This window comes from Hesperophylax consimilis, chromosome 22, assembly GCF_061612785.1.
Source record: "Hesperophylax consimilis isolate HC1 chromosome 22, BYU_Hcon_1.0, whole genome shotgun sequence".
In the NCBI taxonomy this organism is placed as follows: domain Eukaryota; kingdom Metazoa; phylum Arthropoda; class Insecta; order Trichoptera; family Limnephilidae; genus Hesperophylax; species Hesperophylax consimilis.
In genome coordinates this window covers 24,692,470-24,708,875 of record NC_142857.1, presented here as the reverse complement: position 1 = coordinate 24,708,875, position 16,406 = coordinate 24,692,470, and the positions used below count along the sequence as shown (strand labels likewise).

General features: G+C 41.8%; 3 protein-coding genes across 3 annotated transcripts; all 3 read right to left on the bottom strand.

The window, feature by feature from the left end:
- Positions 1-7,174: 7,174 nt before the first annotated feature.
- Slimp (Seryl-tRNA synthetase-like insect mitochondrial protein) lies at positions 7,175-9,254 on the bottom strand. The gene has a single exon (XM_089645608.1). It carries the CDS (start codon positions 9,252-9,254, stop codon positions 7,878-7,880), a length of 1,377 nt encoding a protein of 458 aa, XP_089501734.1. The 3' UTR covers positions 7,175-7,877.
- A 57-nt stretch (positions 9,255-9,311) lies between these two features.
- Positions 9,312-10,556, bottom strand: LOC149413331 (zinc finger protein 593 homolog). The gene is made up of 2 exons (XM_089645609.1): positions 10,368-10,556; positions 9,312-9,649 (listed from the first exon to the last, which is right to left on the bottom strand). The coding sequence occupies exons 1-2, from the start codon at positions 10,477-10,479 to the stop codon at positions 9,312-9,314; spliced, it is 450 nt and encodes a 149-aa protein (XP_089501735.1). The 5' UTR covers positions 10,480-10,556.
- Positions 10,557-14,141: 3,585 nt separating this feature from the next.
- LOC149413330 (translation machinery-associated protein 16 homolog) lies at positions 14,142-14,801 on the bottom strand. Its single transcript, XM_089645085.1, has one exon. The coding sequence runs from the start codon at positions 14,663-14,665 to the stop codon at positions 14,174-14,176; it is 492 nt and encodes a 163-aa protein (XP_089501211.1). The 5' UTR covers positions 14,666-14,801; the 3' UTR covers positions 14,142-14,173.
- Positions 14,802-16,406: the final 1,605 nt, after the last annotated feature.

Genomic DNA, 16,406 nt, shown 5'->3' with positions numbered 1-16,406 from the left:
CGGGCGCGTTGTTTGTTCCATTATGCGCTCGGCGCGGCGTATGTCGGCGGACACCCGGCTCACTGCGGTCACGCCCAGCGAGTCAACGGAAAAGTGCCTTCGTATGAGCTCGCTGATTTCGCCCATTTCAGCCGTCTCGCCGATCACGTTTAGCGTGGTACCGCTATCCACGTCCCGCCGGGTGCCCCCATGTTGAATCCAGCCGAGCGCCGTCCGTGACGTCATGCGGCCGCCATCCTCTTCTTGGACCTCCCGTGACACGATCAAATGAACATTGTCCTGGCCGATTAATAGCCGTGGTTTCACTTGCCGGCGGCCGGCCACTGTTTGTCGCGGGAGGTCTAGGTCGGACACTGTGTGAGCCACCATCGCGTATTCACAGCCGTCACCGCGCACTGACAACTTGACCCGCTGCGACTTGGCATCCGACGAACACATGCCGTTGGCGCCGTGAATGCGCAGGCCGCGGATCGGCCCCGCGGCCCCAACAATGTCTGCCACTTCGGCGTCAACGAGGGTCACCGTCGAGCCCTCGTCGAGCAGCGCGTGCACGGTCACTTGGCCCCCGGGGCCGCACAATGTCACAGGTAACACTTTAAGCAGCACCTTTCCCGATTGGTCCCAGGTGTTTGTCACTGTCTGCGCCTCGGGGCCGCGAGCGTAAGCGGCGTCGTGCAGTAGGCGATGGTGGGGAACCCGGCACGTTCCCACCCCGCAGTTGACACGGTATTTACACGTTTTAGTTTGGTGCACACCGTCCAAGCACTTAAAACATATCCGGGCCCCTTTCACCAACTCCCATCGCGCACCCACTGTTTCACTCGCGAACTTGGGGCACCGGAATAACTTGTGCGTAGCGTCTTTGCACAGTGTGCACTTCACTTCACTGCGGGGTTCCGGCCGCTCGTCGGTAACGAAAACGTTGTCGCGGTGCGGGCGGGCGGCCCGCGGATGCTCGGCCATGCTCGGACGCGCTGCTCGGCCGCTATCGGTGAGGCCCGACCGCGGCACCGCGTTGGTCAGCCGCTTCAGGAACCCGGCGAGCTGCACCACGGTGGCGGCCTGGGCCTGGTCGGCCACCCTGTCCAACCATGAGAGGCGGAGGGCGAGAGGCATCTTCGACGCGATCTCGCTGAGTAGGGCGGGGTTGGAGAGGTAGTCGCTCCTCAGATTTCCCAGTGAGGCGACCACGTTCTGTACCGCTCCGGAAAACTCTACCAGAGCTTCGGTAGATGCATCCTCCGGCAGCCGAGTGAGCCGCCTTATTTTGTCAAACATGACAGTGGCGATGGAGTGCGCGCCCCCAAATCGGTGCTCCAGGACGTCCATGATTTCCGGCACCTGCGCCGGGTCCAGGAGGAGAGGGCTGACGGCTTCGCGCGCCTTTCCCTTCAAGGCACGCTGCAGCCGCATCAAATTCTCGGCCGCCGTCATCCCGCAGGTAGCCGTCGACTGCAGGAACTGTGCCTTCCAGGCCTGCCACTCTATGGCGTCGCCCGCGTAAGGCGGCAGGTCCTTGGCGCTGGACTGCCGGGCGATGAGCGACGCCATCCGCTCATCCTCGGGGTGGGAGCGGGGTGTACCGCCGGCCTGGGACTGCCGGAGGGCGTCGGCAAACATGGCCGTCACCTGGGCGAGAGGGACACTCCCCTGGTTCACCCAGTCCCGCGTCTGCCTTGCTGCCTCGTCTGCGCGGTTGAACGCCCCGTATCCGTCCATGTGGGGCTGCGGTGGCGAGTCCGTCACACCGGGATAGCCATACTGCGGCTCCGGTCCACCTCGCAGCGTCGCGACGCCTGGGGAAGCGCCGTCCGTGAGTGGATGCGTCGCCTGGTTGTCCGTCCCGGTTTGAGCCCTCACTGCATGGCCAGTGGTTTGCGCCTCCGCTGCGTAGGTCCGAGGCGCGCCCGGGGGCGTCGGTCCGTAACCCAGCTGCGGCGCAGTGGTGTGCGTCTCCGCTGAGTAGCCAGGACGCGGCGCAGTGGTGTGCGTCTCCGCTGAGTAGCCAGGACGCGGCGCAGTGGTGTGCGTCTCCGCTGAGTAGCCAGGACGCGGCGCAGTGGTGTGTGTCTCCGCTGAGTAGCCAGGACGCGGCGCGGCGGTGTGTGTCTCCGCTGAGTAGCCAGGGCGCGGCGCAGCGGTGTGTGTCTCCGCTGAGTAGCCAGGGCGCGGCGCAGTGGTGTGCGCCTCCGCTGAGTAGCCAGGACGCGGCGCAGTGGTGTGCGCCTCCGCTGAGTAGCCAGGACGCGGCGCAGCGGTGTGCGTCTCCGCTGAGTAGCCAGGGCGCGGCGCAGTGGTGTGCGCCTCCGCTGAGTAGCCAGGACGCGGCGCAGCGGTGTGTGTCTCCGCTGAGTAGCCCAGGTTCCGCCCGAGGCCGCTAGATGGCGCCGCCGTCGGTGGGTACTCTGCCCGTGGAGCTGTGGCGCGCGTCTCCGCTGCGTGGTCCGGGTCTCGCCCGAAGCCGCTAGATGGCGCCGCCGTCGTCCGGTACTCCGCCCGTGGAGCTGGGGCGCGCGTCTCCGCTGCGTAGTCCGGATCTCGCCCGAAGCCGCTAGATGGCGCCGCCGTCATCGGGTACTCCGCCCGTGGAGCTGGGGCGTGCGTCTCCGGTTGCCAGGCTGCAGGGGAAGCGGTCCGCGGGAGGCCCTTCAGCGTGGCGATCAATTCGGCAATCTGTCGGGCGCTGTCCTCCTGCAGCTTCTGGTTGCGCCGCCTCTCAGCTCGTAGCTCGAGCTGCACCTGCCGGAGCGTGTCCTCGCTCGAAGCTTCGCTTCTCGACGAGGCGTCGGCCATGGCAGGGGGCGTCTGTGGTGGTGACGCGTCGGAGGGGCCAGCCAGAAGTTCCGCTTGGGGGTCAGAGGGGGCCAGGGGGGCGGTAGGCCGGAGTCCGGGGGGCGCGGCTGCGGCCGCCCCGGTTGGTGTGGGATCATCGCTTCCTTGCGATGAGTCCCCGTCAGCGCTGTTCTTCCCAGAGCGCAGTGAAGGTGACATCTTCCACGGAGAGATCCGGCGGCGAAGGACCACTTATGTGCCAGACGTAATGTGCGACACACAAGACTGTAAACAGGGCGGTGATCCCAATCCGTGGAGGCGTATGATGCCTTCCTTCAGTGGCGTGGAGGGGTAGAACGGGGCGTCTCTGTAGCCGTTGTAGCTGGTCCGATGCTAGTACTCGTCCTTGCTGTAGAGTCCGGGTCTTTCGTAGGGGCAGAGAGGTCCGGGGTGAGGCGAGGGTCAGAAGAAGAAGAGAAGGCGAGTAGAGTCAGAAGTCGGAGCGAGGTAGAAGGCAGAGCAGAGAGAAGTGTAGAGCTGGTGGAGGTTGCTGGATATCTAATTTTTCAAGGGACTGTTGCCCGTTTTATAGGACCCCGGCGGCCTTCGCTGGCTGAGCGACGCTCACACGGGCCCGCTTTCTCTTTGATTCCTGGAATCGAAGCCCGTGTTTGTGGCGCGCCCGCGGCTCGCCGCCGGGTTGGCTACCGCCTCTCGGCCGGTAATTTTGGGCTCGTGGTCGAACGCGACCACGGCCTCTCTTTGTTCAGACACTATCTTCAGAATCGCGCTTGGGGAACGTTCTGACGGCGAAGCACCTCGCACGCCACGACGGCGCACGGCCCCTTGCTTCGGGCCGGGGCCGAACGTTCCCTCTCGTATAAGCACGACTCTAATAATCGTGCCCGAATTAAATGATCTCATGATTGTACCAGCTCTAACAATACTTCTCTGCCCGTATACCTCTATCCAAGCTCCGACGTTTCATTTATTGATAACATTTTCATTTTACATTGCTTCATACATTTACATCTTTACATTATTACATACATTTTATACAATTTTATTTCTTTAGGACAGTTAGGATTCATTCAATTTTATTCCACAATTCTATATTTATCTTATTATCCTAATCGTGGGTGACCGCGGCCGAGCCCGGAGCAGTACGTCCGTCACAATACATTTATTTAGGTAATTACAATATTTACACGGAATTTTTTAACACCGTAAGGGAAGGGTTAATACGGGTTTCTGACGTGGCTAAACCGGCGGCAGGAAAGTTTCGAAAGATACAGAGTAGGCCCCCAGATGTCTCAATGCGTTACCTATGTTTTGTATGTCCTTACCGTAACAGAACTGCATTTGTTTACTTATATTTACGTATTTATATTTATTTGTTTACTTATATTTACTTTAAGTTCTTGAAGTTGGACTGACAAATAGGTAAGTTCTGTATCCTACACACACGGTTAACTTGCTTGTTTCTTTATGAAATAGTAGGGGGTTTTAAATGCAAGGCAAATAGTTTAGAGTCTAAACATTAGACCAGAGGTACCCAAAGTGGTCTATATGGACCCCCAGGGGTCCATATCGGCTTACTGGGGGTCTATGTCAGCGAGAAAAAAATTTGGGGGTCCACGAGATTCAAATGGGGCTACATACAAGCGGACCCTCACTTAACTCAACTCAATATTTAGAAGTTCCGTAAATGACACAATACACCTAATACAAATAACACAGTTTACGTAATACTAATAATAGACTGAGAAATTACTTATTTGATATTTGTATGTTTATATATCGTAAAGTTGTTTATTGTTTATTGCGGTATTTTAAGTAGGTACATAGTTATCTATGTCCTAATACAATCCTTATATACATATAATTATATGTACATTTAAAATGAATCAATCACATATTTTCGTAGTTTAATTTTAAATGTTTTTATGTTTTCTTCTGATTTTATTTCTGCTATTTTATGAAATGAGGTATATAAATAGAGTCTACATTCCTTTTCTCGTCAGAATTAATATATTGAACCAAAACATTGCACATGCCACCCGGTTTTACGAAAAAAATAAATGATTATCACATGGGACGTTAATAGTTTTAGGAAAATTCAATATTCGGCAGGCAGGGATCCAACGGAAAAAAAAAATTTGGCAAGTGGTCTACGGGGCAAAAAAGTTTGGGAACCTCTGCTTTAGACCCTTGATACCATTGTGAAATATGTAAAAAAATGCAGGAAAATCAATATTTTTATCTGCATCTTTATTCTATTCAATTATATCTAAATATGCTAATTCAATCATTTGGTGACCGGGTATGTCATCAAAATGACAATTCAACACTCCTCCAAAAAGTGATATAAAGTCATGAAAAGTAATGAAACAAAAACTAGGTTAAATACGTTACTAAACCTAGTTTTTGTTTCATCACTTTTAATGACTATATCACTTTTCAAAGGTGTGTTGAATTTTCATTTTTATGAAATATCATGGAACCAAAAGTTAACCACAGAAAAATTAAAATGTGCACCTTTATAAAATCAAAGGTTCAGAATACAATTTGAAAAATAATTATGAAACTCTGTGATTTTAGTTACAAAAAATGTAAGGTGAGCCATTTTAAATTTTTTGTGTTCGCCTTCTGTTGTGTTCCCACAAACAGTTCTCCAACTCGTCGTGGAAGGAGATTTTAAAGAATAAGTTCTTTGTGTTAAATCAGGGATTTATTCAATACTTGGCGTATTACTATAGTGACTTCGATGGTCGACCTAACTAGGAGCTGGCTAAATGAGATCTGCAAACACCATGTTTGTCTGGAAGCAGCCTAACTGGCCCTGGCGACTACCGGCTACTAGCTGCCATCTTGCAAACTTCCAAGCAAGCTCTTTGCACTGCCCTCTATGAGTACATCTGTGAAGCTCTTAGCTAACTCAATTCCAACACCTTAAAAATTTTAATGTAGATAAAAAATGATTTTCTTATATATAATAATAAATTTTGAAAATACTCCAACCTTCTAACAAAATACACCAGAGACCGGCGAGTTCAAGAAAACAGAATTTTTCTTCAGCGTAACTGATTACACATGGAGACTGAATCATTATTAGAAAATAACCATTCTAGTCCAATAATTGAAATTACCAGAGATGTGCAAAATGGGTACCCAAAACCATTTGAAATGCAAAATGGAAATGGGTCAAAACTTTTCCATTTGAAAATGCAAAATGGTTTTTAGAAAAGCATTTCAAATGCAAAATACTTATTTTCAAAATGCATTGAAAATGCAAAATAGTTTCTCAGGTCAAACAATCAAAAGAATTATAAAATTTTTAAACAATTTTGTCATTTAATAATGGACATCAATGTAGAACAAACATATTACATGATGGTAAATCCAAAAACACCACAACTACAGATTATGAAACCACAAAAAAATTGCGCGGGACTAATGTTGCCAACGTAAAAACATAGAAACTGCTATCTAACATTTAATATTACAGCGTCATGGCCCCGTTCAGTATTTGAATCAGTATTTTTTGTAATGGTATCACTCAATTGCCAGGGCTCCTACCAGGGAGTAACTTAACAAATGTAAATTATCTCTCATAGCGAGGTTGAGGACCGACTGATATTTGGGGCTTATGAAAAAAAGATGAGTGGAGATAGTAGGAGGAATGTTGCAAAAAAGCATTTAAAATGGAAAATACCCATTTTGCATTTCCATTTGAAATAAAGCACATCTCTGGAAATTACCTAATACTAGCAAAACTCACCAATATTCTCTTAACTAGATTATAACAACATAGTTAAGAGTGGAAGATACTACCAGTATCGCCCTGGTGTAAGACCACCATTCAGAATTGAAAAGTTGCTCCAAATGGCTTTAGCCGTGTTTAGTGACTAGATCTGAATAGCCAGGTACTTCCCCACCTTCCTCTTTCCCTTCCCCACTTACCTTCAGCCTCACAACATCCCCCAATTGGGGATGCCATAGTCTCACTGGCTCCAGACGGGAGCAGTTGGGACTCTTGTGAGGTATTCACTATAAAAAAAAAAAAAGTTAGATTCTAAGTCAGGCTGTTTTTTAATATGCATATAAAAATAATAATTTGGAAAAATAAGTGTGTTCTTGTTGCAAAAAGCTAAACTTAAATATTTTTAAAACTTATACATACATATCTAATATTTGTGAATGGTTTTACTAAGCCTTTGTATCCAATACAGTTTATAAAATATTCTAAATAAAAAATATCAAAATATAATAATAAAACTGTCACTGAAAAAAATACTTTCATTGCTTTTAAATTCGCCCATTTTATTAAAAAAAAAAATTTGTGATTGAGCAAAGTTCAAGCATTCTCCATCGCATAGCGCATGCAACTATATAAAGCCACAAACACATCTGCGGGCTGTAGACGTAACACGTTGCGGTTAAAATTCGTGGCGAGCCGACTCTTGTATAACAATCCCAGTGTACACACTAGAGCCTCTTCACTGTGTCTGCAACGGTAATGTTTACAGCTCGCAGATCAGTATACGACTTTATATAGCTTAAATAATCAATATATATATATTATAAAAGTACTCGGAAACGAGTCCCGGTATGATTAAGGGAGTTATATGGTGTGGTAGCCCTCTATCCCCCATCCATGAAGAAGGTTCCCGTTTTTACTCGAAGGGCGTGCTTTTAAAGATATAAGGGCTGGAAGTTTCGCCCTCTAGAAAATTTTGGAACATTCGAGTATTTCACAACATTTCAGTACATCCCGGAACATTCTGGAAGGTTCGGGAACATCCCAGATCATAATGAACTAAAAATGGGATTATAGGCCGTTTCCTAATAAACTTTTAGTAAATTTGTAATTGTGACAATACATGAATATTATATTTATTGAAAGAGAAAAGTCAAGCAACAAAGGGTACACGTCAGCTAGTAATAAAATAAAAACATTGTTTTGGACACCAATTTTATATATATAAAGAACAATTTATTATTATAAATAATTACAGCTCACAGTATGTTTTAAATGCATGAAAAATTACATTTTAATTTAAGCAAAATGTGTAAATAATAAACTCTCTCTTTTATTCTTGGTCTCAAAGAGTTTTCTTCATGATTGGTGGAATTTGGAATGGTTCCTCTGGATCCTGTTCCAAAACACAACCGAGAAATTTGGGAATGCTGAGAACAGTTCCGGAAATTATTTTAGGGAACTTCTTGACTTTGTTCTCCTTGTAGTTGAAATGCAGACGCTTACTAATATAATCATCGCTGACGCTGATGTTCCCTACTTCTATATAAGTGTTAAGCGATGGAGAAAACATCCGGAAACTAACATGCAGACTTTCCCAGGATTTGAGGAGTGCAGCAGGAAGGTAACATACTTTGAAATGAAACCCAATATTCTTGTAAATGTCTGTTATTAAAGTTATCGCATTGTCCAGTTCTGTATCCATATCTTCTACGGAGTCTTTGACGGCTATGAAAAGTTGTACAACGGAGGATTGACTCACTTGGAATAGTCCAAGTTTCGATGTTTCGGGGACAGGGACGTACTGACGCCCGAGAGCAAAGTATTTCAAGGGAAAAGCTGTAGGGAAAATAATGTGCTTTGCATGATATGCGGCGAATGCTAGTAAAGATCCGCCCCCAGTTAGATGAAGACGATTATCTTCGCTTAATTTTGTTGTCTCATTATGATGGAGGATGAAGACTTTATCAGAATCCGTGTGGTCTAATCCGCAACCTTCGACGATCGCACTTTTCGTAAAATCGGGATTAGAAAACTGCGTAAAGCCGGCAGCACGAAGATTCTCACTGAAGTAAAATTTACCACACAGCTCGAAGACCGCCGCATCTTTTTTTAAATAGTAACTTTGAGGACTTGTGAATTTTAAAAGGTCGGCTTTGGTTGCAATTTCTAGATGGCTTTTTACTTTTAAAGGACAAGGTTTGTCTTTGAAGGAAGCTATTTGGGTAGGTTCAAATAACGGCGTTCTGGAATGGAGGGTATTGGGAAATGCAAGCGCGTGCACCATTGCCTTTTCTTCAACAGACCACAAACCTGTTTTTAAATTCTTCATATCTAGAGATATGACTTTTAAATGCATTCTTAACTTTTCTATCGTTTTTTTGGAAGAATCATCATCCAAAGAATTCAATTGGCGCACCTCATCAGATATCCTCTGCCGCTGTTCATCAAGATCCCCGTAGTTCTGTCTCAGCGTTGAAAGAAAATCCCAAACATCTTTAATTTTATCTACATCCACATCAATACTCCGTCTTTTAACATTGTCTTTCAGAGAATCAATATCAGTGAGTTTTTCTTCGAAATCAATGAAAGGCGAGACCGGGGGACAAACTTCAATACCTTTATCCCCAATTACAAAAAGAGCTGACCCATAATTGAACCTCGATTGGAATAAGTTTTTGATATGAACAAGATTCCTAATACGACTTAACAGAAGAGCCATTTTAAACACAACAGAACTTATAAGTTTTAAAAAAATATATAGAAATTGTTGTTTCACTTATTCTGAAACTTTCTTCTTTTTGCTGTCACTCATCTTCACATCACCATCTTCGTCTTCTTCTTCTTTCTTATCGGCACTAGATTTGAGAGGTTGAGTTTCAATTTTCCTTTTGAGCGGGGCCACGAAGCTGCCTCGTCCTGCTGCGCGGTCTGCTTCTTCAACGGTGTAGGGCTCTAGCTCTAAAGCTTTCAAACGCCTCTTGTGCACTTTGGTTCTGAAATGTTCTGTCAATGCCTGGTTGTTGATGAAATAGCGGGCGCAGTGGAGACAGTAGAATTGGGCGGATCCGGCTTTGTCCAAGTCAACGTCCTGGTTCAGTAGTACATCAGCATTTTCTAAAAAAATCAATACAATGAATAAAAACTATATTCATACATAAAGATAAACACCGGTTCATACAAACAACCAAAAAATAATGACTGCGTATCTTAACGACATTCACACGAAACCAAGTTTGTGAAATATATATTATAGGCAAATTGAAAACAACATGGACCGGAAAATTGAAAGGTAAACTTGTCGAATTCCGCTCCATGCAAGGGCTCTTTATAAAAACAACACTTGATTTCAACTTAATGAAGACAAATATTTAAGTCTAAGGTTTAAGTAAACATGCACAAAATAGGTTTAGTTTAAGTTATTTTAATAATTTGTGCATATTTCCTAACCTTCAAACTAATTTTGAGAAAAAAAATGAAACTTGCATCTTTAACCATCTCCAACATAACTTAACCACATAGATAGTTATTTTGTGTAGTAATTACGTTGTAACCAAGTGCTGTTTTTGTTTTTTTTGCGTATTGCGTGCAGCGAAATTCGGAAAGACTAATGATTGCGATTGTTATGCCGGGAAAATAGAGAGACATTATCATTATTTAGATTATAAACTTTTTCGTACTGAAAACCGTCAAGAGACAACATTGAAAATTACATAATATTATTATAAAGAAGGATAAGAGCAATGTTATCATACAAACTTTTAGGTTATGTTCAAGCATGCTTTCAAAATAACGCTAACCCATGTTGTCAGTGAGTAAAAAAGAAATTATTTACCTGGTTTTATGTCCTTATCAATCTCGTCTAAATCTTTTCTTCTATTGCTTAACCTCCATCGTTTCTTTAAATGGGTGTCACCGCAGTGGTATTTTTTCCTTTTATATGTCATTTCACCTTATTTTCAATTTTTCTATGAACTCACAAATAAACCACTCTCTATGAACCATAAATAAACCACTATGAACTGTTTTCGAAAATCAAAGACATCGTACACTGAAACATGACATCTGTCATAGACAAAAAAGTTATCTCGCGGCTGCAAATCTTGGTTATTATCTAGCCATGAGAAACCGCGAAAATTTGAGTACTTACCAGTGTTGTCTCTTCGATATCAATAATAAATGATGCATCACGAACTACAAAATTCTTCCCGTTCCACTAAAGCTTGATGGGTTGTTTTACCGAATTTGAACAATTCTTAACATTTCGCAGTTAATTTTCAAGTACGCATCAACGCATCCATTATCTTTGGGCATTTTGGGGTAAGAAGGGACTGCGGACGAGTGTTAAAAATAGTTAGAAAAACTTTTTTGAAACTTTCGATTCAATCGTGTGCACAAATGTATTCAAAGTGTCCTCTAATTATTTGACCGTACAAGTTTTGCGGACAGTAGTATAGTATTTTAAGTTATTAAATCAGTATTTGTGCGAACAACGAACCTCGCGTCCAAAAAAGGATGTTTCTTATTTTCTCTTATAATAATTCAAAAACTAAAATAATACGATTTGTAAGTAGGTACCTAAATTTAATCATAATCCATATTTCATGTAACATTTTTCTGTTTTAAATAACGAATTGAAATTCATCGAATACAATTTGTCCAAAGAAAAATCACTAATCCAAACTTATCTTAAAAAGTAGTAGCCGAATATTTATTTTTAAATGCAGCCAGAGCATAAATATACCACTCTCAGCCAGAGTATAGTTGGTCTCTCAGAAGCTGGGCGTACTGTACAAGGCCCGCAGATACTTTAATAGTACACAACTGCTGACCCTGTACAAATCGCAAGTGCGCCCTACTGTCGAATTTGGCAGCCATCTCTGGTCCGGAGCCCTAAAATACCTGAAAAAAACCCTTGACTCTGTGCAGAAACGGGCGGTCCGTTTGATAGATTCCCCAATCTTAACAAACGGACTGCAATCTTTAGAGCACAGGCGTCAGGTAGGTATGCTGTCCTTGTTCTATCGGTATTACAATGGAAGATGCTCTGAGGAACTAGCGTCATTGATCCCTTCGTCACCGGTGCGTAGTCGGGATACACGCCAAACGCGCGCCCAACATTTGTACACGGTTGACATTTGTTACATGAGAACGGGTTGCTTCTACGATTCGTTCTTAAGTTCAACAGCTCGGCTGTGGAACGAACTGCCGGCCTCTGTGTTTCCTCCCTCCAACAACATGGGACTCTTCAAGACCCATGTTCACTCCTTCCTCTCCACAAAAAGACCCTCCACACAGCATCCCCAAAGATGACATAGGCCCTGAGGGAAATTATTTTCTTCAGGGCCTCCTGTGTGGAGTTAATATAAAAAAAAATAAAAAAGTCGATTACCCAATAGTTTTCCAATATATTTTATGTAACAAATTTTGTTTTAAATAACGAATTATACAATTTGTCCAAAGAAAAATCACTAATCCAAATTTATCTTAAAAAATAGTAACAGAATATTTATTTAAAAATGCAGTCGATTACCCAATAGTTTTACAAGGACTATCTAAATTATAGAATAGGTATGAGATGCAAGAAAAAAAAACTTAGCCTGTCATCCAATTGGCTGAAAACCCTGCGCAGAAAAGTCCCATAATGGTTGCGCTGTAAATCATAGTGAACTTCAATTACTGCGCTCGGTTATTGGTTTTTGTCGATTCCTTAGCCTTACCGAGCCGATGAGGCGACGGACTTAGATACTGCACAAAACTCTTGCAAAGTCGCTCTGAAGGGGAAATGTACTACTCCCCTTCAGAGTGCGAGTGTAAACAATTTTATATTTTTACCCATAATTTACCATCATGACTTTATTCAAATCAAAATAAATAGTGATATTGAACTAAAACTAAGCATTTATCAATATGCTAACCCAGACGTTGTGAGATTAATTCATCGGCTTGCTAAGTCCTCCATCACGACCCAAGGAACATTTTCTGCTTAATGTGGTGGCAGGAGATTTTAAAATATTGTCAGGTTATTCGTAACCCAGGAATGTTTGTATTTCTTCAAAAAAATAAAATAAGAGAAACTAATAAAATTTGATTAATATATATTAAAAAAGATGCATTGTTACCGGCAAAATCCATCAAGGACCCAGGGGTAGTCTTTGATCCCAAACATAGGTTTTCAGAAAATATGTTGCAGTTGAAATCACCATGGTATAAGCTTCTAGGGTTTGTAATAAGATCTTTCAAACAGTTTTCTAATCCCAAAGCAATGATGGCTATGTATAATTGCATTATAAGGTCTAAAATTGAATACGCTTCAGCTGTATGAGCCCCTTACCAGCAAAAATATATTGATAAATTAAGACAGATAAAATTTTTTTTTAGATACCTGTATAAGAGAATGCATCACGAGGACTTGCTCGCTGAAATGTACGACCAAAGTCTCCAGTCGAGGAGGAGCAGGACCATTTCATTAATAATTTTGATTATTGATACCAAACAACTACAACCAGGGACGGCACTATGATCTGCTATGTAACTAGGGTTGCCAGACGTCCTTTATTTTAAAGGACGTCCTCTATTTCAGACCCAAAAATTGATCTTGTCCTCTAATTTAAAATCTTCAATAGAGGACAATACTTTGTTGTTTAATTTGGAAAAAATAAATGAATCAGCGTGATTTTGCACGAAGTGATTTCACAGAAAATATTAATTTCCATTGTTTGCAGCCGCTGACACTGACGAAAGAAATTAAGTTCCACAATTTGTGCATCATGGTATCAAAACTACAGATACCTAATATTAACCTTGATGCATTGTATGAAGAGTTCTGTATATTAAAACCTCTCCTGACGAAAATTATAGACGATAAGAAGTGTGAAAATGTTCTTGAAATTTGGATTCAGATTCTCAAATCTACGGATGAAAACAAGAATCTGCTAAAAATAATACAATACGTATTTTCCATCCCCGTTTCTAATACCCAAGCCGTAAGGATTTTTTCCTTGTGTACGAATACGTGGACCAAAAACCGAAATAAGTTAAATATTGATACTGTAAAAGCAGAACTACAAATAAAGTCGAACTTCAACATGAAATGCAAACAATTTTATAATTTCATTATAGAAAACGAAGAAGCTCTTAGAGCAGCCAAAAGTAATACCAAGTATTAAATTTATTTATTACTTTAAATGCAAAATGACTAATTAAGGTCGTACTACTTGGCTTCGATTAACATTGTTTTTTTATTAATAAATGTAACTACTGATACCATAACAGCATTTCATCAAAAAAATATTGATGTCCTTTATTTTCATCATATGTCCTTTATTCAATCGTATCAAATCCTCTAATTCATAAAACGGGAGCTGGCAACCCTATATGTAACCCACGTAGTACGACAGATGCACCGGGTGGTATATTTATGTGCACCGGATTGGCATAGCATGATACTTGAGGCATGTAAATGCCAAACATTACCCTTTATAATGTTACGTTTCCTTTCTTCTTTTTTTAAAGAGTGTAACTAAAAAAAGTGATTCACATACTTTTAGGCATTGTAACAAGGCACTGATCCATGATTAAGCAACAGGAAGAAATGAAATCAAAATGGTTAAATTAGGTTTTTATTTTCTATAAATAAATTTAAACAAACATTTTCTTGGGATATCTTTTCAATTTAAAGTTGCTCAGGAAACGTAGTTCCCCGTTCCATGTTTTCAGAAGAGTCACCTGGGGTCCGCTTGATAGATCTGGCATCTCCAGACCACAAGTCTCAAACTCTTCCGTCTCTCGCTGTCTGGTCATCTTGATTACATCTTCTCTGCTAGCATGCTGCCTGTTTTTTCTGCCACCGATGGAATGTTTCAGAGAAATTTGAGCCAGTTCTTCATCAAACCTTGAGAGATAACTTTGAATGAGAGTGTAGATCATTTCTTTACTGAATATAGACTCGTCGCATTCGGGGAGATTTTCTTTGAACCATTGCACCTTTTCTCCGATGATGTTTTGTTTGATAAGTTGGCCTAGTTTAGCTTCATCTTTGTTTGCGAGCCTTTTTGTTTTTCTACCGAGGGCGATGGTTTTTCTACTGTTTGGATGCTTGCATTTAAGCATTTCTGAATTAAGGTTAGGCATGTTTTCTACACAATAAGGTAAATTTAATAACTATGAAAGAATTAAATTAAACGAAGATAACCTGCACAGAACTTCACAGAAGTGTCAACTTTAATTATTTTATCAACACGTGTAATTGACAGTTGTTTATTTTGATATTATTTCTATGGTTATTGGCTTAGATAGTGATGGGCAGCATCGAAACATTTACATAATCGAAATATTTTAATCGAAACTCTAAAAGAATGGAATGATTAATCAATTTAATCGCTCGGAGGTCAGCGGGGGCAGTAGCAGCGGACAGTGGCAGCGTTTTTTTATTGGAGAAAGAGGGGCGGAGGGGGGGGCTCGAGGTGAGGTATTATTAATAAATTGATTATTCTTTTAAACTTTTTATAAGTCGGAATACTATTTTTACACACACAATGTATTGGCATCGTAACCGAAAAAATGACTGAATATATTTTCAACTACACACTCGTGGCTTCTTTGACTGGTAGATAATATCATCATTAAACCGCTAATATCTAATGCCTTACATTACAACATTTGACAATTACTAAAGGATAATTGCGTATTCCCAAATGCATATCAACTTATTAGGTAGTATGTAACACAATACACCCATGGGAACATCTCCTTTGTCAAGCAATCCGAAATATTTTTGAGGTAGTTTCTTGGATTTTGGAATCGATGAATTCTGACCCATGACGTGACGGCTGTGGTTTCGAATGACTTTTGACAGAATCGATTCCTTATTCGATGACGTTTCAAAACGATTGCCTTGGACAGTGTGATGATTTGTGACAGAATTGATTTTTCCATGATAATGAATCGAAATATTTTATTGATCGAAAAGATCGAGTAAATAATCGATGATTCATCGATTGTGCCCATCGCCATAATATACCACCCTTGACGTGATCGAAAATTTCAATGATATATAACAGTGCTCCGCAACCTTTGCTCACCCACGACACACCAAATTTTTTCCTAGAATTCCGCGGCACACCGAAAGCTAAAATATATAGGTATTAAATTGATTTCTTGTTTTTTATTTGAAAAGTATACATACATACATATAATTATAACATATTTATTTTTACGCAATCTTAATAATTATTATAAAATAGTAATAAATTAATGAGCGATTGATTGTTAAATTAACCTGTGCTTGTTTCAAGAACACAAAAGTTTTATATTCGGCTCGTTTTTTGAAAGCGCAAACGGTCAAGACCTTTTAAGCATGACCGATTATCATTTTTAATTAATATAAAAAAAGCGTTGAAAAACTTTGCTCACATAAATATGTCGTTGAAAATGGAATGCTTTGACGGAAATGCGAGGATATTATTTTTTAACGTAAATCCAGAAAACATCTAATGGATCTTCGGAGAAGTGAAGTTTTAATGTCATGTCATTATTTAAATCTGTAAATTCATCTATAATTTGCATAGGCAGTGCTTATGTAGAATTTATTGCATTGGTTGCAAAAGGATTTCGAATCCAATCGTATTGTTCCGTATTAATGGAATAAAAATACCGACCAAATTTCTGCTGAAGCATATTTAAATGTTGTTGGGCCAGATTCACAGTTAATTGTTTGTTTTCAATTGTACTATGGTAGGTTCTTTGGTACATTTCCAAACATCCTTTTTGCAACTCTTTCTGCCATAGTTCATTATTAAGTTCATTCAAATGCTCGAATATATCAGCCATGTATGCAAGTTTGGTTATCCAGTAATTATCATCGAGGTGCTGA

Bases quoted from the DNA above. Each gene is read 5' to 3' on its own strand.
- Slimp (XM_089645608.1), bottom strand. From the start codon at position 9,254: ATGGCTCTTCTGTTAAGTCGTATTAGGAATCTTGTTCATATCAAAAAC.
- LOC149413331 (XM_089645609.1), bottom strand. From the start codon at position 10,479: ATGACATATAAAAGGAAAAAATACCACTGCGGTGACACCCATTTAAAG. The intron at 9,650-10,367 runs GTAAATAATTTC...TGATTTTTTTAG, and splicing joins TGATAAGGACATAAAACCAG to AAAATGCTGATGTACTACTG.
- LOC149413330 (XM_089645085.1), bottom strand. From the start codon at position 14,665: ATGCCTAACCTTAATTCAGAAATGCTTAAATGCAAGCATCCAAACAGT.